This window comes from Anabas testudineus, chromosome 13 (assembly GCF_900324465.2).
Source record: "Anabas testudineus chromosome 13, fAnaTes1.2, whole genome shotgun sequence".
Lineage (NCBI taxonomy): Eukaryota > Metazoa > Chordata > Actinopteri > Anabantiformes > Anabantidae > Anabas > Anabas testudineus.
Window position 1 is genome coordinate 4,346,430 of NC_046622.1, and position 24,548 is coordinate 4,370,977.

Here is a 24,548-nt window from a genome sequence, read left to right on the forward strand (position 1 = left end):
AACTACTAGGAAATGCCCGGCCTCAAGTTCGTCTCTGACATTCTTATGTCCATGTCACCATAACTGATGAAAGCCAAGAGCTGTTCTACATTCACAGAAATACCTTCTGAATGTTTTACACATAGGAGGAGGAGCTTAATGGTGTTTTGTGGTAGTGTAGGAGATTACGCTGACAAGCCCAAGTTAAGACAAGAATAGGCTAGCATTTCACAACATCAGCAAAGAGCACATGAGTACAAGCATTGTACGATGCCACTGTAATGAATCCATGTTGCACCTGCCTGAGACATAAGGGCAGGACAGCTCTGTCCCTGTTTGTACATGCTGCTGCACTCCTCCCTGCATCCTTAAGCACCAAACCATGCTAATGTTTGACATTCAACTATGGCTGTTTGTGTTTGTGCTGCAATTTGACTGAGCGCCATGTTGGAGCCGAGGCTCTGTACTGCGCTTTAGGAAGGGAGCCTGGCTCGTCTCCCTTTTAACTTGTCACTGTTACTATGGGAACTGGCAACATGCTTTTTAAGGCTTGTATGGGACCCTTTGGGAATGTACCCTAAACAGAAACTCAGGACTTTTGCCATCTAAAAGTATAGAATATAGCATCCAGCCAGCTTGTAACCACAGAGAATACAAACGGACCACAGAGCACTTTGTGACATTTAATGTTAAATTAAATTAATTTAATTTAATGTTTTGGCATGTCTCAACGAAACTGCACAGATGTAAAAGAAAGATCTTATCAGATACAGAAAAAGTGACAATCATCATATGAAGCAGAAAATGAAAAAAACACTTTTTGCTTTAATGTATAATTACATGTTGCTGAATGATGTGTAATAACTAAGGCGATTAATTACTGTAAACATACAGAGTGAAAGGAAGTAAAAGCCACCGCCAGCTGAGAGCCAAGACTGTTTTCACAGCACTAAATCAATCATTACACCTCCTTTAACCAGCTGCTGAAAAATTCATGCTTATTTTTTTTTCATGGCTCTAAAGGTAAAACAAAAAGTGGAAAAATAAATAAAATAAAAATAAAAAAACAGCAAACAAAACAAAAAAACAATATCTTAAAATTAAATTTTGTATGCAAACAAATTGAAACTGAATGTGCTCAAATTATGTACCCACACATTGTTCACCTTATTCACTCAATAAAATTATACGGACAAATGATTAGAATAAATAGAGGGACTACTGCAACAATAGCAATATGGCTTGTTAATTTAGGCAATCAATGAAAAAGCAGAAACAGAAAATGACTTTGGTGCCTTTGTTTTGCCTTTCCAAAGGGGTACAGTACTTTTTGCCAGTGCAATCTCTTTGAAACACAATTACTCAAGCTGGTGCAGGGTGATTTCCTGACAGTAGATTACTTCCTCACTTTCCAGTTTGATAAGTAAGGGTTGTTAATGCCCCTTTGAGATTTCTATTCTATATCACACTAATAATCCGCCTACTTTGGATGGGCAACTTCTCACAATGCAGGCAATGACATCATCACACCCTACAAAAGCTGCTTTGTCTAAGCTTTACCCTTACCAGTAGAGAATAACTCACTGAAAGAGAGGAAACAGGAAAAAAAAGGTATGCAATGATACTGTAAGGCACAGCTGTTCACTTCACACCAAGCACAACGTTCCCAGAGACACAACATGAGTCAACATGCAAAGCAATGCAAGTTAGAACACCCCCACCTCCCTGAAACCGAGCAGCACAGAGCGTAAAGGGGAAAAGTCTTTCCAGTCCGACCAGAGCAAAACTGCGACAGTCTCCCCTTACCACACACACAGCTGGTACCAATACAAGAAAATTCCCATATTTGTAGTACGTATGGCAAAGTCTGATCTTATTTGTATAGGGTAGGACAGGCTTTGGAGTGTAAAATATTTCCTCCTATGGATAAGAACTCAGAGGAACCACAATATGTGTGTGCCAACAATTATGTGGAGGGCAAGGGAACTGAATCAGTTTTGTTCAGCATTTTGTTTTCCCCAGAAGAGAGAAAGAGGAGAGACAAAAGAACGAGCGCAGAGCTCAGCTGCAATAGAGGCACGCTGTTTGGAGAAATGTGAGTGTGATGTGAGCGAACTATGATCAATACAGTACCCTCACCTCAAACCCCCATTTTCCTTAATGTTATTTTAGGTGCTGATAATAGGCCTGCTTTATATCGCTCCCACACACACACACATGCGCCTGGATGCGTTACAGGGGAGGGTGGGAGAGGGCGGCTGTTGTGTTCTCACAATACGTGTGGAGCTGTGATATCAAAACACAGAGGGTTTTTTTTCTCATTTAACCCGACACACAGCCGGGGCAGGTGGGAGCTGAATCTAAAACACGCCGGTCTGCTACACTTAACCTGGTCTGTGAATGTGCATGCATGTTTGTGTTTACTTGGGCTGAGAGGGGGTGTAACGGCCGCTGGCGACATTTTTAGGGAGGGTACTGTACTGATACAAGCCATGCCAGAGTTACTGAAGACAGAGACAAAGAACAGAGACATCAGCGAGTGTATTTAGCAACCTACCTGTGATGTTGACGTCCACTATGCCAGTGCGACTCCCGATGCTGTTGGTGGCATCACAGACATATGTCCCAGCCAGGTCGTAGGTCACTGGCCCCTTAAAGAAGAGGGTGTTGTTCTTGATCTCCACATTACTGGGCAGGGAGCCATTCAAGCTGTGGCGAGAGAGAGAGGCAATAACACAGACACCATAAAATGGCAGAATTACACCAGACCACAGAGGGAAAAAAAAAATCCCTCTCCCCGGAGCAGCAAAGCAATTCAAAACGCATGAAAAATACAGTCTCTAGTGCCAAACAATCGTGGATGAGTGTGTGTGTGTGTGTTGGTGAGATAAATACCAAGAATATTTGACAGCGCTATATTTCAACCATCATCCATCACGTCCAAACAAAATTATGAGGACAGGGAATCCCAGCAGGTCCAAACAGGTAAGGCATAGCTGATGCCTGAGGACACTGGCTGTTTTGGCACGAGGAATACAAAACATACAGTAGTAGGAGGAGAAGGAGGGGTGAAGGAGCGGGGCTTCCTTCCTCAACTATAGCAGAGCTCATATGGCAGAGCTCAAAACTCAGGGGAGCTGTCAGGAAAGGCAGCTGATCAAGCGATAAATGCAGAATCTACCAAATGCTGGGCTGTCAATGAGAACTGGAGCCTGTTTCTCCTGCCTGAGGTGTTTGTCTTCATGGTTCACTATCTCTACCGCGTTCAGACTTGCTCACGTCCTTTGATCAGGTCAGCACACTTTGAGGTCACGGATCACGAGCACACCAGCCCTCTATTCTATTATCGGGACCCCTTTTATGGAGCCTGGAGGCTGAATAAGGTGTCGGATTTTGTGACAATTAGACGTTTCCTGTTGCCTTCAGCTCGATCTGCTTCATCAGCTGCTCTGAATGGATCCAGCTTAAGCAAAGCTACAAACGCGACTGAGAAAATATTCAATAGCTCATTGGCCTGACTGTGGGGAGCTGCTGCTGCTGGGTGTTGGTGGTCGTTTGAGTTTCTTTAAACGATAAAGACCCTAATAAGACTTCCCTCTTTCACTCCGTTTGAGACGGACTGCATCTGAGAGACAGTTTGAGATCTGCTAGAGTGTGAGGTTGGAGATTATTAAAAACTAAAATGTTGTATTTATTACCATGAGAGAAACACAAACTTAAAATGACACAGGGGCAACAAAATCAGATCGCATGCTAACAATGGCCACACATCAAGTAGTTGAGCTACACTGAATTGTGGAGAAAAAGGCAGAGTGAAAAGCTAGTTGTTAATTTAACAATCATAAAATGTCGATGACAACAAGCCCATCCATATGTGGATTAGTTCTTTTTTTAGAGCAGATTTTCAGTACAAGTAAGATTTTTTCCCCCTCAGTCCATACTTTAGAACAAAGGTAATAAAAAAGCTACGGCCGAGTTGTTTCTCATTGGCCATCTTAGCGACAGGTTCACAATGGAACTGCAAACAGGCCTCAATACAGTGTGTCACGATTCAATAATCAGTTACCTTGTGAGCCGATATCAAATGCTGAGTTCTGCAAAGCCCAATTGATTTGCTGCAGAAATGAAAGGCTGGCAAACTGCAATTCACCACAGACTCTGCCACAGACCAGAGTTGTCTGCATTTGTATGAGACATCTGAGTGTGTGTGTGTCTGTGTGTGTGTGTGTAATAGGCAGCTAAATGAAAGGCTAACAAACAGCCTGTGAGAGATGCAGATTATCTGATGACTGCTCATGTGCATGCATGTGATGTGTGTGCATAGATGTGGATGTGTGGCTGTTTAGATGAGGGGACTCAAAGACACATTCTACAACCCATCATCTGGATATCTATGTACTGCATCATTGTGTGGAGGTGGCTTTAAATTGGTTGAGAAACACATACTGTGCATACGCATAAAGGCCAAAATATCTAAAAACAATTTACAACTAATTATTACATCTTTTAGGTTCCTCTGGAATAACCTTGACTTTAAGGGGCATAAAGTGTGTGTGACAAGTGTCCACAGCTGTTTGTGACATCGCTAGCGATGCCTTTTATACAAAATGAATTTTGGAATCACATTTTCATAACAGAGATAACTCAGCTGGCTAATTGGAGCAGAGTTCCAGATAATCACACTTCAAAATACAATAATGCTACTGTTTATATTTATGGCAGTATTGCATCACAGAGGGAGGGGAAGTGTGAGCTAGTGAAAAGGCTTTCCAGAGAATGAAAAATTGAAAATATTATATCAAGTCTGAAACCTTAACACGTAGATAACCGAGTTATTTGTGAGAATAAAAAAGTAATCCTCTTCCCTAGTTAGTATTCCTGTGCCCAGTGAAAGCTGCACTTGAAACTGAATCAACAAATGGCGAGTTGAGAATGCCCTGCAAACACACATCTCAAAAAACAAACGTTAGGCTCAAATAGGGTGTGTCCTGGCTGAATCCTCTATTTCAGTGCAGCTCCCCATTAACCCATTTTAAGAAATAGCTTTGTGCTCGAAGAAAGAAAAAAAAAAAGCGTGGTTGCTTTCTTCAAGGATTGTATATATGCCAAGGCTTTCTGCACACTCCACACAATGCAGCAAACAAAGAGAATGTGTGAAAAAGTGATTGCAGATGGCACAAATAAAGGTTGTTATTTTTTGAAATAATTATAGCTGCTTTGGGGAAATAAGCTAAAGGAAAAACAAAAAAACAATAGGATCTACAAATTCACTGAACAAGATAAATTCTACATACACATAATTGTTTTGGGAGTTAATGCGGACCTGAATCCAGCACATTAATATTTACTGGATCTGGCTTCACCTCATTTGTGTGTATGTTTGTGTTTAAGTGTGACGCAATCCTTGCCGGCTTGTTCCGGATCATTCCGTCACAGCCTTGTGCTGACCTCCACAGTGGAGCCCAGGGGAACCTTCACAACAGATTTGGCATCTCATTTTCAGTGCAGCAATGGCCGTCCCCTCCTATCTGTCAGCACAGTGCCCTCGTCCTTCTAGATCACATCTCTTCACCCTCCTCCTCCTCCTCCTCCTCTCTCCTTATCTCACTAAATCTCCCTTTTGCCTCTGATAAAAAAGAAAATAAAAAACAGGCAAAATCTCGTCTCTGTCTTGGCTTTTTCTTCTGACCCTGTGTGTATATCAGATATTCCCTCTGAAAGCTGAATGTATGCATAAAAGAAAAAAAAAAAAAGTCCCCAAGCCTCATTAAAATCCAACAGTGGCCCATCAAGTAGATACAATGAGGGCACAATGGTCTATTAATCCACATCCACTCGTGTCCAGTGACATATTTCTCAACCCAGCCTTCACTGCGCAATTACAGGACAAATTGCTACGTTTATCTCCTAATTTTACCGTATAATGATTTTATTTGAAACTGTGATACGCTCAGAAAAGTTGTTTGTTGCACCAACTTTTTTTTTTTTTTTTGTATCAAAGAGTTTAATCAGTGCAAATTACAGCAAACAATCCTTATTACAGTTGTTTTTCTTCCATGTCTCAGTGCTTATATTTTAAACTGAAATATTTCTGCAAGACCAACTTTCGTGCCCATTGCTTAAAGCAGATCAAAACCACAGTTGTTCAACAATTCCCAGAGGCCTTGAAAACATGTTTGCATCCCTTCATCTTTGTGTATTTGATAGCATCTGAGGCGAAAACACTGATGTCAGCCCTGCAGTACACTGGCCTAATCCACAGCTCCTACTTCTGGTCTTTCTTCGTGTGTCAGGGACAAACAGTTGCCTCCTGTGCCCTCCTGAGAACACACCAGCACTAACAATTACGCTTTCTTACCCCTCTACCTGCATACTGGTCCTCAGATTTCAAAGCAAAACCCCACTAGCAAGGCAATCCATGTTCTGTTTGCATTTATCTTCCAGTATCTGTGACCATCAGGGAGTTGGGGTGTGCGTCGCTGCCGTAATAGCCCCATTGTGCTCTGCCTCGAGTCATAGTCTTATCTTCATTACATGTTTCATAAACAAACAAATAAACTGAGACATAGTTCTGGAGAGGAGAAAGGAAGCTGAAGTGGTTTTATCTTTGTAGGTTACTATTTTGTGTACACACACACACACACACACACACACACACATCTCTATATATATTTATATTTATAAATAAATAAATGTTGGGGCAGAGCAGACTCTGTTCTATTTTATTCTATAAAACTCCCTTCTTGTCTTTTTTTAGCAAGACTATAACAAAAAAATCCAACGTAGGGGAAGCAACATGTAGCCATGCTGTTTTGTCTGTGGGGCCTTAAGAGTTTTTGTTAGGGTGTAGTCAGACTTACAGTTTCCATTGGTAGATCGTAACAGGAGGGTTAGCATCAGCCTTGCAGGTGAGCTGAACATTCGGGCGGTTCAGATACCAGTTTCCATCAAAGCCCTCAATCTTCACCTCAGGTTCATCTGCAAGGACAGCATGTTGATGTCAGTTTATTCTTAAACTAAATAATCTAAAAAACACATTTCTTATTATTGTCTCCCTGCTGAAGCATAGCAACAGTTTTAAAGAAGTAATGCTCTAAAAACAAAAGTTATGAAAGACCTCATGTGAATTAAACTGTTTCATTAATAAATTCAAAATGTCACATTTTAAACTGAAATAGAAAAAAGATAATGTGTTGGAATCATTTGCTTTACGGGTGCAGCTCATGTTTCTGAGTTGTGTTTGCTAGAGAACCTTGTTTACTGTAAAGTTACTGGTGTCCTTTTGCAACAGGACACACAACCTTCGTGTGTCCGAGAACAATGAATTCAGACTAAAACAGGTGTAAACTAATGCAGCCGTTTTAAAAAGTGCTTTTACAAATGTGCAGTATTGAAAACATATAATATAAACATATGATTCTATATTTCCAGGGTAGCAGATTCTTACATTGCACATTCAGCACCACGCTGTCTGTGATCTTTTCGTTTCGATATGTCACGATACATGTGAGCTTCTGTTTGTGAGTCTCGCGGCTCGGTATCACCACATAGTTGCTCCGTACTGTGACCGTCCCATTTTGGTTGCGGGTTTCCTGGAAAGTGGCCTCGCCCTTCAACCTGGTGTCCCATTTTATCACACTTGGGGGCTTCCCATTGGCCGATACGCACGTGGCCACAGTCATCTTGCGTTTCTGGGCCCTGGCCACAATCGTGGGCGTTGTCAAGGTCATACGTGTCATAGGCCGAGCTGTAGAGAAGAAAGGTTAAAGTAATTAAATTGCTGAATTCTAATTAAAGCTCATTAAGGAAAGATCTTTTTTCTTTGAGTTGCCATCTTATTTGAATGTCTACTTGTGTCTGCTTCACGTACAATCAGACTTTGATCAGCTATTTGAAGCAAATTAAACTAAAGAGCTGAGATAAAAACTGTGGTGTAACTCAAATCAGGCGAAGTTTGCTTCTTTCCCTCCTCAAAGCTAAAGTAGTCGTCAAAGCACTCACAGATGTAGAACCCACTTGCCTACCCAAATGCACAGTCATCCAATTTGAGTCCTTTGTGAGTTGCCAATTAGCAATCTACTCTTAGTACATCAAAAGGCAGGCTTGAGCTTGAGCGAATGCACAACTGAAAGAGATAGACCATGAAGAGGCCTCTTGGAAAGCTGCCGGTTGGTTTTATGCACACAGGTTTCTGACGCTCACAGAGCTGCCGAAGCCTTAAAAAGGCCCGGGAGCCTCAGTGACATGAAATGGGGACTCAGAGCTCACAAGAAGCTCTGGCAACAGGGACTTCTTTGGCCAAGTGCCTTTTCTTCTACTGGGACTTAATAGAAAATGCATTAACACTTAATTTTTAATTATATCTCTAATCAGAGTCAACACACAACCTTTTAAAGCTGCCTCTTTTCAAGATAAACCACATCTCAAGCAATTCTTTTTTTCCATGAGATGAGATTATTCAAGGTAAATTACACACTGTTGAAGTGGCCTTATCGATTTCCGTTTCACCTGTCATTTTTATTGATTTTCTTTCTGCTGCAGTTTCCTGTTTTATAAAAGCTGCACAGGACAAAGTGTGATTATTGTTAACTGTGACACAAATCACCACATTGCGTATCCATCAAGAATGATTTTCACTTTAACACTGACCCCCTATACCGGCAATAGAATAAGAGCTTTGTGGACTCAACCGCGACGTGACGGTTGGTGGGGGAGTTTTACCTATAAACATCAGGAACACTTTTAGAGAAAAGAAACGGAGCATATGGTTTGGAGGTGTTTCAAAAGAATTAAACCTACTTCACAACAAACCCTGTGGCTGTGTAATGTTGTATAGCAGAGCTCTAAAAAGAAAGATGTCAGTTTGACCCATTGTTATCTGATTGGTAAAAAAAAAAAAAAATCCTTTCCTGCCTTAAGTCAAAGAGAAACCATATTTGGGTGACAGATATTACATCCCGTTGTACACTCATCAGGCCAGTAGTAACATGTTTGAAAAAATAGCTGCTTGACTGATTTTTAGATGAAGAACTTGATATTTTTCTCAGTTTTCTTGGCTCCAAACCTTTTCACACATGCTTGACTCATTGCAACACTTGCACAATCTGATCTGTGCAATTCATCTTTGTTCTATAACATGTAGGAACATATACTGTTTAACCCCAGTCATCAGACTGTAGCACTGAATTCCTGCTGTAATGCCATGCATTTACAATTTTAATGACATTTAAAATGAGACTTTCTCAAGGCAGGTTTGTTTTATGGAAACAACATGTTGACATGTTGCTGAAAACACTGATGCAACTTCAGAAGGGTCTTGATTTGATGAATGAAATGCTTGTTTAAAAAGGCAGAAATATACTGTATGTGCATGAAGATATAGAAAAAAACAACCAAAGAAAAATGTGCTTTTAAGCATTTGATTTCACTAAAATAGAAAATACTGTTACCCTTCAAATTAGAGATGATGTAGATGCAGTCAGTCAATAAAAATGATGATTTACCCCATTTTACCATTTTCCTACAGATTCTTACCATATACTGTCAGGTTGACCATGTTCTCCCGGTTGCCTGCAGGAAAAGTGGTATACTCGCAGATGTAGGCTGCTTCATCAGACAGCTGCAGGTTGGAGAACACAATGGTGGTGTCCTCCAGTGAAGGCGTACGATGACGAACAGCTGCCTGCTTGAAACTGACCCGCTCCTTGAAAGGCTGCAAAACGGACACGCCCAAGGCTGGGTTGGCTATGGCCACGTTCTGTTTGGTATTATTGAGAAGCTTCTGCCAGGTGACTTGAGAGATCTTGACTGGTGGGTTACTGTTGATGAAAATGCAGCGCAGTTCCACTTGTGAACCCACAAAGCCAGACTTGCTGGGGTCCATCTGTACCATCTGTCCACTGCCAGCTAGAAGTAGAAACACAGAGAGGAAAAAAAAAAATTAATTACGATTAACAAGTGTCCAAGGCCAAGCAAAGCACTCCAGTCAATAGTAGGTACATGCACTGAAAGTCAAGGAGTCAATTCAGCCTAGTAGGTAGTACATGCACGCACAACACTTGCAGTCAAACTCATGGATTCAGCCACACACTCTTCCCATGCTTTGAAATCACAGTCTGCTCCTTATACGTCTACATAAAAAGTCACTACATGGTGGTGGTCGTGTTAAAGCTGTGGGAGCTGTTATTAACATAATGGGCACATCTATACCACCCTGTCTTTGTCCGCGAGGGCACTGCTGGTGATGAGATGGGAGGGCCGAGCGAGAACCAATGCATCACTAATGAATGAATACAAGGGCACTGAGTTGGAGCCAAGTCATCGTCGGCTGCGCTCCCCTTCGTCTACCCAGCAACACCCTGGCTGGCTCATTGTAATTTTAATCACTTTTTACTTACAAATATTTCAATGACTGCCTGTAGCACCTATTAAGAAAAACAATGTGGCGTCCTGTGTAAGCACTCTAAACAAAGAGAACACACACATTAGCTATATAAAAAAACAAGTAATTACGTCGCTCTCACCTAATATCTAAGCCTGTGAGGTGTTTGCTACAAAAACAAAGGTCAATTAACAAAGACGGACCTTCTGTAAACTCGCCCATGGTTTCGTCTTTCATGGTTACGGCGATGTGATGTTTCTCATGTCTAACTGCTTTTTCCTTGATGCACGGTATGTCCACAAAATTAACAGCCTTGCAATTAACATCTTTGAATTACGTGATTACATGCTCCCTGCTTGTATCTTCAATGCAGGATTAGCTCACTCAGGAATTTAACGTACAACAATTTTGATAATCAGCAATTCACTAAAGACATTTATTAAGAAAGTATGACACATCATTGGCAGTGAGTGAGTAAGTCAACGTCTCTATGTTTTGATTTATTGGTGAGATAAAACACTTGCTGCTCCCATCTTCCTTTGTTCTTTTCATTCATTGAATTGTTGTTAACAATACAACTTTTATTTACTTGTAATCTGGTGTCTGAAATGATGGTACTCACAATGAATGTGCCACTGAACGGTGTGTCATTGAACTGTCATCCTGTCGTCTTTGACACATCTTTATTAGCTCAGTGTCTGATTTATGTTCCTTTTCAGGTGAAGTCTGATGATGTCCCATTTCCTGGTCCGACAACCCCCTGGCTGGACTTTTATTTACAACCTGCCACAACTATAATTATCTCCTATAGATGGGTGAGGATCCACAGGAAGAGAGACTGAAATTCCTCAGTTAATCACTCGACCGGTCATGAATCAAGTCATAACCAATGAGAAAATATGTTGTGGCCTCAAGTAGAGAACTAGGCTTTTCACACATGCACCGCAAACAGAGTGGCCCTTAAACACAGAGCAACTGCATCTCAGTGATTGATAATGACTGTGTTCAAACTTAGGTTCTGCTGGTGGCTTTAAAGTGTGTAAGACTACATAAGAGACATCCATTCATGAATACACCGACTTGAATACAAAATCCAATGGAGTGTACCTTCAGCTATATAGAAGTGTGGAGGGGTCCTATGTGTACAGGCTGTCACACTGTCTGTATGAAGATTTTTCTGTAGGTAGTGAGCCAAAGGACATTGGGGCAACAATAAATGCATGAAGAGAGGAAATAGTTGATGCAGACTCTGGCTATTAAGATGAGCATTGCATTTCTTTCCATCTTACATGATGGGGACACAACTCTCTGGCTGAATGGCTTACACTGGAGAGCAGTGCATTACGACAGAAAGCAATTTCTATCCATTGTTATATCCTTTCGCTCAAGTGCAGCCTTGGCTGCCTATATCAAATCATATAAAAACAAAGTAACAACCTTTTGAAGCTACTGAGTACACATCATCTTTCATTTCCTTCTGACCACATCAGCAAGACCCTCTCTATAAAGATTTAAACTTGTTGGATTTGAAAATGACAGATTGATTTACTAATACAGTGTGACAGGGAGAACTGGCAACCTTGTCATCTGTACCTTGAGAAACACCTGTGTCCTTGTGCACCTCTGGGCACTGCTTTACTCCATTTTATCACGGCTTAGATTACCAGTTTTGGCAGCTATAGTATGATATTTTTTGAAATAGCAAACACAATTTACTGTGTGACAACACTAGTTAAAGTTTAATCTTAAGTTATGGGTGGCCGTAGAAACTCATAAATATGTAGCTGGCTAGACCTCTTCCCCTTGAATGTTAAAACAATTCTGGCAGGGGCTTGCTGTAGGAAAAGCAGCAGCCCCTCCCTTCGTCGCTGTTCCCCTCCCTCCTGTGAATCTGATGTTCTCTACTCAGATTGAACCAAATAAACAGCAGCTCACGCAAATGGAAACCAGAGGAAAAGGCATAATTACATAGCCACAGAGCCCAAATCCCCTTCGTGAAGGACCAGGGGCACCCACGGGGACCCCTTTCACTCAAGGACTGGAGAAGTCCTTGGCTGAGCACACAGCAGAGCTGTAATTACAGACTACAGTGGCTACACCACAGAGCTGCAAAGCCACAGAAGAACAGAGCCACATACATGCATGAGGCATTAAAGGTAGATTTTGCGAGGGCTATGAGAGCCTGCGGTGCATAAACAGAGGAGAGGGAGAGAGGAAGAAAAAGATAGTCAAAGTAGTTGAGGAAAAAAATAAACTGGCGAGAGGCAACACAGAGGAAGGCGGAGCTTTAGGGAGATCTGTACATGTGCTGCAGGTTTGAGGCTGGCCTGGCATTGTTGCTTGTGCTGCTGCTGCTGCTGCTTTGTTCTCACACTGACAAGAGAGTGACTGGGGGACAGTCATGCTCTAATACACCTGAGGCTAGACACTGCCTCGAGAGTTGGCAGTGGAAAGAGGAGCCCTATTTCTGGAAGAAAAAGCAATAGGACAAACAAACAAAGCAGAAAGTATGCCCAAGCTGGCAGGGTATAAAAAAAGAAGAGTGGTTTGGTTCACACCAGGTGAGCCGACTTGGATCAAGGGGTACATAAGGGGCACAATTAAAACAGCTGCTGTACCGTCTGGCCCTGCACTGATAGCAAGAGACTCCCAAGGCCTCAGCACAGAGCTGTTCACAGAACATTCAACTGCAACAAGATCTGTTCTGTCAGGGAGCAAGGAAAAGCATGTGCTTTGTGTTGTTTGCATATGGCACACTGGACAATGCAGGACATTTGTTGCACCGACAACAACAACCTTCAGTAAAATAGCCTTCCTATAGTGTGTGGACAATATTCAGGAAAAAGCTGAAAATTGCTTTTGAATCAATCAGAGATTTCATTACTCAGGTGGGAAAACAAATGTAAATGAAAAACAACTTTGATTCTTTTCTGTATCAAATCAAAAATGAATGAGAAACATGGCATTAACATCTCATCTTTGCTTTTTGTCTCTGCTGTAAAGGAAAAAAAGTCTCAACACTAACTCTACACTACAATAGTGTATTGTTAACACTGCCTCTGTCCAATGTGGGAGAATGGGGTTTGAATCCCTTAGGTAAGACCCCCTTATGCTTACCTTACCTTTTCCTTGTACATTGCATCTCACTTATAAGTTGCTTTGAATAAATGCATCTGCCAGATGACTGGTGAAGTGTAAATATGCTATATTCATCTGTTCCCAGATATTCTTCTCTACAATGTTAAAACAGACCTTGCTCTACATATAAAACAATAACACGACCACAAAACCCTAAATTGAAAAGCAGAGTGCCGTCCCAAAAGCCCACGAAGCTTCTTTTTCATAGATCTACTGCTATTTGGCAGCTCATCGCACTGTGAATTTGTAATATAGTTTTTTTTTCTCCTCTTTTTTTTTTTTAGATGAACTTGCCAACGACCAACAAAATTTCAAAAGACAATTATTGGCTCGTTTATCATGACTTGGGCCATGCTCATTCAAGAGAAATCCATTTGTGCCTCAGTCAAATGAAGTTCAGAATAATTCACCTCTGCTGCAATGTGAGTAAGGCAAAGATTAAATAGAACTGAATGCATATTTTAGACGAGGCGCTCATTAATGTCTTCTATTTAAAGCTGCACCAGGCAACTTGGCACACTGTCGGTCCCAAACGGCAGCGCAGTGTCGCTGTTTAAAGTTTGAAGACTTCAAAATCAAGAAAACGTTGTAATGTGATGTCATTAAACTCTACTCTTCTGGGATCTAAATTTCTCCTCCGTAGATTTTTGGGGTGGAGATGAAGAGGAGTTTCCATTTTCACTGGGCTGAGCGCAAAATGTCTCACTTCCTGCTGACAGGGAAAATGTCCTGCTTCTGTCCAGCACCGACACTGAATTTCAATTTGGGTAAATGCTGTAGATCAAATCTGACATCGCAGTTGGTGTAAATTCAACAGCCTTGTCAACTGCAGCTCTAGTTTGTGATTCTAGCAGATAAATCAGGCATATTTTGGTATAAACTTCTTGCCAAGTGCAGCTTTAAAGCTTAGCAAATGAAGACACATCATCTCCTTATGTTTGATATTCTCTGGTTACTCTTTTGTTACTTAAGAGGGATGCTGATAGATAAAAGACTGCTTGAGCCACTCAGGATAATGACTGTTTAACGTAGTCCCAGTTCCCACAGCAATGGCACAGTCGTCTACGCTCCCCTATTTATGACCACACATGGGGTGCTCAGGGGGAGTCCAAATCTTCTTTCTCTCACACACAAAACCCACCCATTAGCTGCTTGTTTATTCTCATGGTAGAGCATTTTCACTATTTTCTTTTTGTCAACTAGTGTTTTAGAGCTCAAGCAGTGGCATTTTGGTTACGTTATCAACTGACAGTGCTTTTCAAAATGCTTTATGGAATAAATTATGGTTTATTACGCTTAAGGATAACTGGGAGCTACAGCACTAACGGCTGTAGTTCATCCAGAAAGGGTACTTCATTTGGCAGGAGCAGCCATATTCTATGTTTAATGTTGCTTTTTGTTGACGGTGGCCATTATGTTTTTTTGAGATGGAGCAGTATATGTCAGAGAATTTGTTTTAATCTACACTCAGTCACTATCTGATGGTACCTTAGCCAGGTCTCTTGGGTAAACAAAGGTGTACCTGGCAAAGCAGCTCTCTTTACCCTCTGTCTCCCCAAGCAAACATTCAACTGCAGATGCAATCGAAACCTCACTGGAACAGATGGTTAGCAGACCTGTTCCACATTTTCCACTATCTGCTTCAAATTTGAAAAACTCTTTCGTACAACACACCCGTTCATTGAGGACAATGTAACATCTGCTGAGCTGTAAATGTTAATGATTATCGAGAATATTTATTATGTTAGGCAACTTCCCAATCTGGGAATGCTCCATGAAAGGCACTGTGCATTTCATTTTAACTATTCCCAATAGCTGTTTGTTTGGGGGTGAGAGAGGCGTAATGGCCGAATGCGGCAGCACAGCAGTCGTGTGTTTTTCACTAGGGTTATAAAATTACAGCTTTCAGGTTGGCAGTGCGTAGCATCGGCCAGTCGACCACACACAATTCTCACCTAATGTGGCTGCATCCATCCTTTCTGAGGCAACACAAGATTCAGAGCACAGGCCCACACACATACACACAAGCAGACACACACAGGCCCCTCAAGCAGCTTTAAGGCATTTCAAATGTCAAGAGGATGCATCAGTTCGCCTGCAACAGAGCTTCTCATCTTAGTTCAGCGGGATAATGATTCATCCTTGAATGAAACACTGGAAAACACTGCTACTCCATTTTGTTATCAGACAACTTCAAATAACTGAACTTAGATGACACAGTAAAGTACATTAGACCCTTTTTTGGGGCATCTTACCATCCTCTTTGAATTGAATACATACAGTGGCTAACAGTGCTGGTGGATTTATTGTAATTAATGTTTTCTTTTTATTCTGGTCAAATAGGAAATACACAAGAAGTAATCTGGGATTTTGGTTGTCTTTGACTGAGGCAATGACAAATAAAGCTGGGCCAAAAATAAGGCTTTTGCCCTAGAGAGAGAGGGGATGGCTGAATAGGAGCGAGGAGGAGGGAGGGAGCATGGCATGTATTGAGTGTAAACACAGTATCAGAGAGCTCTGCCCTCCTCCCTCCCCCTGCAGCTTAACTAAACAAGGCCATCACGGTTTCGGTTCTACGACACAAAATAAACAGAGTTGACGTTACCTGACCAACTCGAGGGATGACGTAACTCACTGATACCAGATATCAAGCAACTGTCAGTAAACAAATGGATGGGAACAAGTGAAAGGAGAGCTCCCCTACCTGGTAAATGAATGACTGTAAGCAAAACAGTCATGCTTGTTTGACTGAAACTGAGGGGGGAAATGGGGAACAGATCCAGGTATTGTGAGTGACTCTACAACAGAAATGAAAGACTGTGGTGTGAGAGCAATAACAGCTAGATAATAATATGCTTTATTATCAGACTAATCTCAAGCCAAGACGCAGGAGAGCACTTACAGAGACCAGACAATTAGTCAACAAAGCATCTCATCCACAGAATGGGCTCAGTGCACACAGTGATGTGCGCTGGTTATTTTTCAATAATGCAAAAGTTTCGCTCGGCTTTTCAAACGAAGGCAGCTGTTGGACATCTTAATAGGAGAAAGATGATCAATAAATAAAAAGGAAGGCGCAGGCAGACCACAAAGTGATGCATTATGGTCTCAGACATGCCGAGCCTTGGCAGGTGTGGGTGTAGGCTTGGAGCTTGCGAGGAGGGGTTAAATAAATGTGATGCAGAGGATTTTTTGGGAGTTATGGGGGACGGTAAGCAGTGAGAGTGACACGCAGTGGGTCAGACGTGGTGAGCAGATTACAGCACTCAGGATATTAAAGTGGAGGAGAAACGATGCTGCAGGCAACACACCTCCCGTGGAAATCGGAGTATTAGCACAGGGTGACACAGAGGCTATGTCCACACTTCTTTTGACATAGTCAACATAACAGCACAATAACAACTGCTGCAGGAGCATGCTTCTCCTTATACACTTAGGTTAAGATGCAGTTCAGACTTAAATGTCCCTTAACAGTGCAAGGGAAATTAATTGACATTTAGGAGCAGATTAAACCTCCCTGAAGCTCAACTGTCATGTCACATTATCTAAAAGAAACACAACATGTGTATGCAGGTAAACCTATACCCTCACTTCTTGATGGCTGCTTGCTTCCTCTTTTTGCTGACACATTCAATGAACATTTGCTGGTCATATAAGATTTTTATCATTTCATCTCTTTGGGTTTTGAATTGTTTAGATAACATCTCTCTGGACAATATGTTCTGATATATACATATATCTATAGATCGACAGATAGAAATAATCAGCTGAAAAAACTAAGAATACTGGTCTGATGCATCCTTAATCACCACTGGTTGAGACAACTGCTCATTTTGGTTGCATGAGTCAGTGTTAGTGCTCTGTTTTTCAAAGTATGAACCAGCATGCATCTTCACTGAATATGCATTAGACAATGAAGCATACAGGATTATGCATAAGAATGGATTTGGAGTGGGACGTATAGGATGGAGGTGGCTATGTGTGAGCCAGGACCACAGCATTACCCTATACCACTGCTAAGCAGTCAGCAAATAAAGCATGAAACGCATATAAAGTCCTGCCAAAAAGTGCTGAGAAGGAGTCTGGCCCCGGACAACCATGCATGACAAATCCTTCTCTCACACCATCTGTTCCATTGTCCACAAGTAAAGATAAGTCTTGCATGTAGTATAAACATTGAATACTTCCATGCGATTATGCCAAGCACTTGTTGTATACAGCATGAAACATTAAGATTTCAAAAATCAAACAACTATTCAGCTGAAAATGGATGAATGATTGTATATACATAAGGGACATCTGATATGGAGACCTTCTGCAAGCTTGGTGACAAAAACATCGTAAGTCTATATACCCCTTGCAAGGTGACCTTTAGAAATACTCATTGACAGCAAAAAATATCATTTTTGGCATCTGACCTGTGCTGGCCTTTACTGGTGGAGTTTTTCCTGCTTTTTTTTGACAAAGGCTAGCCGATATCTTCCAGGCATGCAGGCAAAGGACGACTTTTGGGGGTAAATAGGTCCAGCATGAGCATGGGGAATAGCACTGTTGCATGACCAGTAGCTTATTAAACCAAGAAAAGAGAACGTACAATCAATATTTGATTAGAGTCACTTGTGATTTTTTCAGACATTTCCACTCTGCGTTATATTGGAGCAGCCTCCATAGATTTCATGAAAGAAATCAATGTCGTGCATAACATACATTTTTAAAAATGTGTGGAAAAAAATAGAACTGGCTGTCATCAAAGTGCATCTCTAATTGTGGTTGGGACATAAACAGGACAGCAGGGGCAATGTGCACACAGATTCGCTTGTTGATGTGTTGTACTGAGTTATTTTTCTCGAGCAATTCTGGCGCAGGCCATTTATACAGCAGATCCATTAACATATAGGAGAGGGAATTCACACTCCAGCTGGAGTGGGCAGTGGGCTGAAGCCCCAGTCTGCTATCAATTAACAAGCACACTTAGTATGTGTCTGAGTCATGATCACCAAGGGACTCTGACAAATGCTGTGCATTTGCTCAAAACAAGTGTTGTTATAAAAGCAAATCTTCAGCTGACTACCAGCCCTTGTATCACGTCTGACAGTCTAAACCAACAACATAAGATGAAACCTAAAAGCAATAAAATTCTAGTAGCTTCTACCTAATATTGTAATGAACCAGTCATCCATGTGCGCATGTACAAGGAATTAGATACAAATAAACACGATTATGATTTTCGCCCTGCAGTCACATCATTTAGGCATGGATTACCATCCTGTTTTTGCCACTGGAGGAATAAACATGCGGAGTTACTTAAGCTGATAAAGTTAGATATGCTACACTTATTTTATCCCTGAACATGTTATCTTATCTTGTTATTTAAATATTTTTTGACATTGGTAATGCATGTACATTTTAATAGGCATTCCTTGATGCAGTTTATCTGCAACATTCACTGCACGTTCTCCAGATGGTCTTGACTCTGACCTTGACTCTCAACAGACACAGAAATCACAGAAGTTACTGTACAAGCATCAACAGCTAGTATGACATGTAAACAAAAAGATTAATGCTAACATGTGACAGAGAAGGCGACATGGGAACAAACAGTGTTTCAGCATAAATGTTGGCTTCTGGCCTTTGCCAAATTCCCCCTTTTAATGTGTGTTTTGATCATAAACCTCTATGAAATTCAGTGGTTCTTGGTAGAACTCCGAGACCAGGGCTGAGCCATTTCCTAAACCACGACCACAGCCTATCTTTCCAAGGCGACTAAGGCTCCATGTTCCACATACATATAACCGTTGGAATGCTCACCACATCTCAGGACCGCGTTCATATTCTGCTGCATGTGCTTTCCAGCTGGGATTGAGTATTGTCTTTCCCACCAGTCCCTGAGCTTCATCATATACCGTCCTTTCTCAGAACTCAGTATGATTCCATACAGCGTGCTTCGGTACATCATGTCATTGGATATCATTAGAGATATGTTGGATCTTGGCTTGTGTGTCAATCTGACACCGTATCTATTTCTCTTTAATGAATGTTGTATGCCGACTTGGCAGTGAGGAATATAACATAGTGGTAAACTGAACACATTTTAGGACCACAAGAACCTATTGTCTGAACAGTTATTTTTCATCTGTACCTTCTTCATTCTGCATATTGACTATGTTTGATATCAAGCTTTAGAAGAACACGTGGAATAACAGCACTTCAATTTCTACACAGTTTGCAACTAACCTTAAAAGAGAAAAGCAACTGGCAAAGAGACATACGTAGGGAACCACAAAGCCACAGTAAGGGGAAAGGAACAGCCTGAAAGCTGAGTCGGGTGGTATGAGTTACTCCAGTCTCCACTGGTCGTTACAAGTCTAACAATGTGTATTGACACAGAGACCCAGGACACAAAAGCCATTCGGTGAGTTCTCAAAGATGTACGCGGGAAGAAAAACAGGACAGGCACTGCTAAAATGTGACTGGAAAGAAAATGGGCATGGTAATCAATTGTAGGAATCAAAAATCATGAAATGACTCTCTGGGAGTGGGTTTCTTTGAGTTTCATCTGAAAAGACCACAGTGGGTGGGCTTGGGGCTTGGGGCACAAAAAAGTCAGGAAATGAAGTCATGTTTTTTTAGTGTAGCTGGCACTAGGTGGTTGAAAATTGAGGAGTGGGATTCAAGGGCTGAATGACACTCCCAGATCACAAGCGGTAGAATCAACAATCACTACCTATGAATCTCAACATTTAACATTAACACTAAGTAGCATCCAGATAAAATGAACAACGCTATAGACAGCCGCCAGTGGCTGGAGATAATTGTGTGGTTCAATGCAATTTCAATGTGGCCAAATTGTAACTCTGTGACTGCTGTGTGACTGTTTCGCTGACAGCTTGCGCTATTAACTACAATCAAACTGCACCGTAATTACCCTCAGTGTTAAAAGATATTCTGCATTTAAACTTCACAATGAGCCAATTCAGACTCAGAATGCAGAGGGATGAATGGTGACGAAACAAAGGAAGAAAATATACCTGACAAATCCTCATAGTGTATTACTATTGATCAGAAAGTAGGGAAAGCGATGCAGGCAGTCACAATGAGAGCAACTCAGTTAGGCTAAATTGAAATCACCTGTCAGTCCCTCAGGACCAAGAAGAAATGTACTGTTCCATGGCAAGAAATAAAACATCTGGTTAGCATGCAGAGTATGTGAACAGATGAGGGAACCATCTCCCATGATGATAGCATCTCGCAAAGTGATTGGGATGGAAGTTAATCCAAAAGCGTTTTGTAGCCACAGACTTTATCCCAAATCAAATCACACATGTGAACACCTACGTTTTGACATTAATAGCCTTTGAAATCTGCTGACAGAGTTTAGACTACTGCTGTAGCTGGCTCAAAGACATCAGGACCTGTCCAGTGGGAACCCAGACAAAATAGCTGTACACTGCTTGTACAGACGTTTTCCTCCGGGCTGCAGGAGCATTATTTCGAGCTCTTACCCTCACATTGGCCTCCCTTACTGTGTCTATACTGTGGGCTGCTCATTGTTGACAGGATTGACAAGCTCCCTGGCAGAGCTGATTAAAAGCTTTAAGGTCAGAGAAGTGGGACAGATATTGAGCGAACACCTGTCTCCTCGCTGTGAGCCAGTCCCCTACTGGGTGTGTCTTCCACTGGTGCAGGATCAATGGCTCCATTAAGACCCAACATGGGCTCTCTTTTCTCTTCTGACAGTGTAGCATTGGCTTGCAAAGAACCTTTCACCTACCTCTTCCTCATTTTACTTCTCAGTACTTGTTTTTATGTTCCCCAATAGGAGATTATCATAGCTCTGTAAAACCTGGAGCACTGGTGCTAGGCAAAATGTCCAGAATAAAATGTAGAGTGACAAGCACACACTGCAGTTTTTTCCAGCTTCACCCTTAATTTCATCATGGATTTTCACATCCTGGTAAAAATAACTTTGAAAGCCCAGCTGCCCACTGAAGATTCGCCAAAGGATTACAGATCATTAAAAAGATGTTTGAAGTTCACTTGAAGCCTCTCCAAATAAGTTACCCGAATCACAGTTAATGGTGTCTTAGCCACAATTTTCCTCTCCTGCTGCAACTGGTTTTCTTTTTAAAACGAGTCTCTCACAAACTGCAACAGCTGGTCATGCTCTCTGGAGTCATAATCCAGAAATGGACATTTCAATTTACTTCAGTCTGAGTTTGGATCATAGCGAATTAAGATACCTGCTCCTGTGGATACAGTACTGATTTCATCCCCAGTGGTTGGTTTTCCACTCTAGCTTTACACAAGAGAAAATGTTATTATTTTGACACTGTATCTCACATTAATCTATAAAATAAAACCTAATACTATAGCTTTAGCCACGGGATAAGACTTCAAGGGATGAGAGACTTTCACCAACACATATATCAAACTGTGTCCCACACAACAGTCACCACTACTTTCCTGGATCTCTCCCCAACACAGTTGCCTAACTGGTCTTTCTTGATATGATTCAGTGGCTGAGCACAGAGGCTCATTGTGCAGCAGTTTTTATTGCATTAACTTAATTTGTAATCTTGTTTCTGTTTGCCGTTGAGAAAATAAAGTCACTGACTAGATTGACTTAGTAGATATAAGAAGATTTTTTAAAGTTATTGTCAAACAAGCACAATTGTGTGTGCCACTTTCTCATCTCTGCCACTGAAGGGAACCATTACTCTTCCAATTTAATGTCATAATTTCATTATTGAATGAAAAGGCTTAATATATATATAAACCATTCAATAAATCAAAATCTATTCCTTTTAAATGCTCTACATGAGTGTTTTATTACAAATATTGACCTGTGGGAAACCTTGGGATTTGATGGTAATAATAAACTGCTAATTTGATGTTCTACAAACATTACAGTTGACTGCTAATTTGGAAAACCTTTCTGTTTCTCCATTTAGATATTGGATGAAAATGGAGCACGAAGGTAATGTGAAAGAAGCAAGTTCACACTTCTCCATTAATGTTTTGGAGTAGGTGTGAAACTGGGTTTGCAGGAGGGCAGGGTGAAGGAGTCAGTGAAGTGCTAGGTCACATTTCCATTTGCAGCTGCTCTCTGGCCCCTTATCTCTGCGTACTTGCTTTTATTTTAAGGGTTTGGTTTTTAACAGAGGTGAGTGAAGATGTGGTACAAAAGCCTGAAGCACAGAGATCAGATGTTCAATGGAAAAACCTGGTAGTGAATGCCTAGTTGTAGCTTAGTTTTGCCACTTTTGGATTCCTTTTTATGCTGCATTAATAATAATCATAATAGATCCCTTATTAATTCTGCTTGGGGAAATTCTTGTGGACAGGAGTCAGGGATGAGCTCCCTATCAACTGAAACTCAGATATTCTATTAACACTAGAGCCAAAAATGTTTAAATTATATGCAGTCATACTTTTGTTTTAATTATTCTGTTCTGTCCCCAAAAGATAGCAACTTTCCATTCTCAAGTTTGACAAGCTGTAAAATCACTATTAAGTGTAGTTGGTGTTACCATGAGTTATTTGACTAATAAACAACACACTATATATCTTTATAGTTTCTACAATGCTATTTAATAATTAACTACTATTGACAATTACAAAACATGAGATTTAGATAGTTTCTTGTTAAGGATCACAACATTGCCCTGCAGCTTGCAGCCTGGGTGTTTTTATAGACACTTTGGGAACACTTACTGCCACCAGGATAATAAATGCCAGTGTTTTCAACCATAGAGCATTCAATAGTGCACATATCAGTTGCCTAGAAATGATAGTAGCTTGGGTGAAAATTTCTCATCTTTTCTGTGCCCTTCACAGATTGTAAGTGTACCCTGTGCTCCCACAGTCACTCACTTGCAATCCCAGCCTTGCAGTGATGGTAGAAAATGTTTGAGCAGAAATGAGCCGAGTGCTGGTGTCTTGACAATTGACAAAATGCATCTGTGCATTTAAAGCTGGAGAAGCTGACACTGCCACCCAAACGCACTGTAAGTGTTGTGAATGGAACTTGGGATAAGGCTCGACATTGGTGCTAATGCAGGTCAGAGTAAAATTCAGGGCAGCAAAGTGTGACAGGTATATTCCTTGCAGGCATAATGCTGCGTTTAATCTTGTTTAAAGTTATTTATAATTTTAGACTGTTGTGCATTCATCTGTCATGCATAACAGTGTGGTAATTACACAGACTCTAGTGTTAATTTCTGAATGATGGATATGTTTAGAGGAAGAAAAGAAAGCAACACAAATAATCACATTAATCATTTTATTTAGCTGGACTTGAGCTAATTGTGACAGCTATGTGGGCTACAAATAAACAGCAATAATTGACAGGAATTCATTTTCTGCTCATCCAAGCATGACTGGAAAGGGAGGTTAACAGCATCTGAATGTGTGAAAGGTGTCTTTGTACTTTTATTAAAAAGTCCTAGACTAGATTAGAAACTAGATTTTACACCAAAGATTGCATAAAGTAATGTTTATAGACTCAAAACAAAGGTAATAGCCATCACACCGACACTGATTTAGATAAACTCCAGTAAATCCCTGATCATCAAAGTGGTAGGCTGAGAAATTTCAATAGACACTGGACTCATAAAGCTCCTTTCATCGGTTCCTATTTAGCTGCAATGTATGCTCACATGCTGTACAGTCACATAGCTGACCCTTCATACATAATAGATGTGTTGGTGTCCATGGAGCTGCAGATGCTTGAGGCTACGAGTTGGTGCAGGGCAAAGACAATAAGAGACTTTTATTTTTTTTGCAATGTTTTATCAGGCTTCAACACTTTATACTAATCAACAGCCTCTCCAGTGATTGTGTTTACATTTATCATGCTAATGTGGTGGCTTAAGTAGCCGCCATTTTGCATTAGTGAGTGTGAAACAGAATAATGGCTGAGAAAAATGTTATGCAATGTTATCTGTTTGGTCAAAACTGTCACATGCTTCCTAATGGGATGTTTTAATTATATTTTTACAAAAAAACTTCTACATTTCTGAATAACTACTAATAAATAGAACAGAATCCT

The 24,548-nt window shown here is 41.0% G+C and overlaps 1 protein-coding gene across 1 annotated transcript in view; it reads right to left on the reverse strand.

Annotated features, from left to right (window-relative positions):
- The window catches only part of nectin1b (nectin cell adhesion molecule 1b), a 70,200-nt gene that overhangs the window by 13,714 nt on the left and 31,938 nt on the right, over window positions 1-24,548 (reverse strand). Inside the window, exons 2-5 of the mRNA XM_026367105.1 lie at window positions 9,514-9,885; window positions 7,427-7,726; window positions 6,840-6,957; window positions 2,537-2,688 (exon numbers count right to left, since the gene is read on the reverse strand). Coding sequence (XP_026222890.1) covers window positions 2,537-2,688; window positions 6,840-6,957; window positions 7,427-7,726; window positions 9,514-9,885 — 942 coding nt within the window. The remainder of the gene's footprint in view (window positions 1-2,536; window positions 2,689-6,839; window positions 6,958-7,426; window positions 7,727-9,513; window positions 9,886-24,548) is intronic.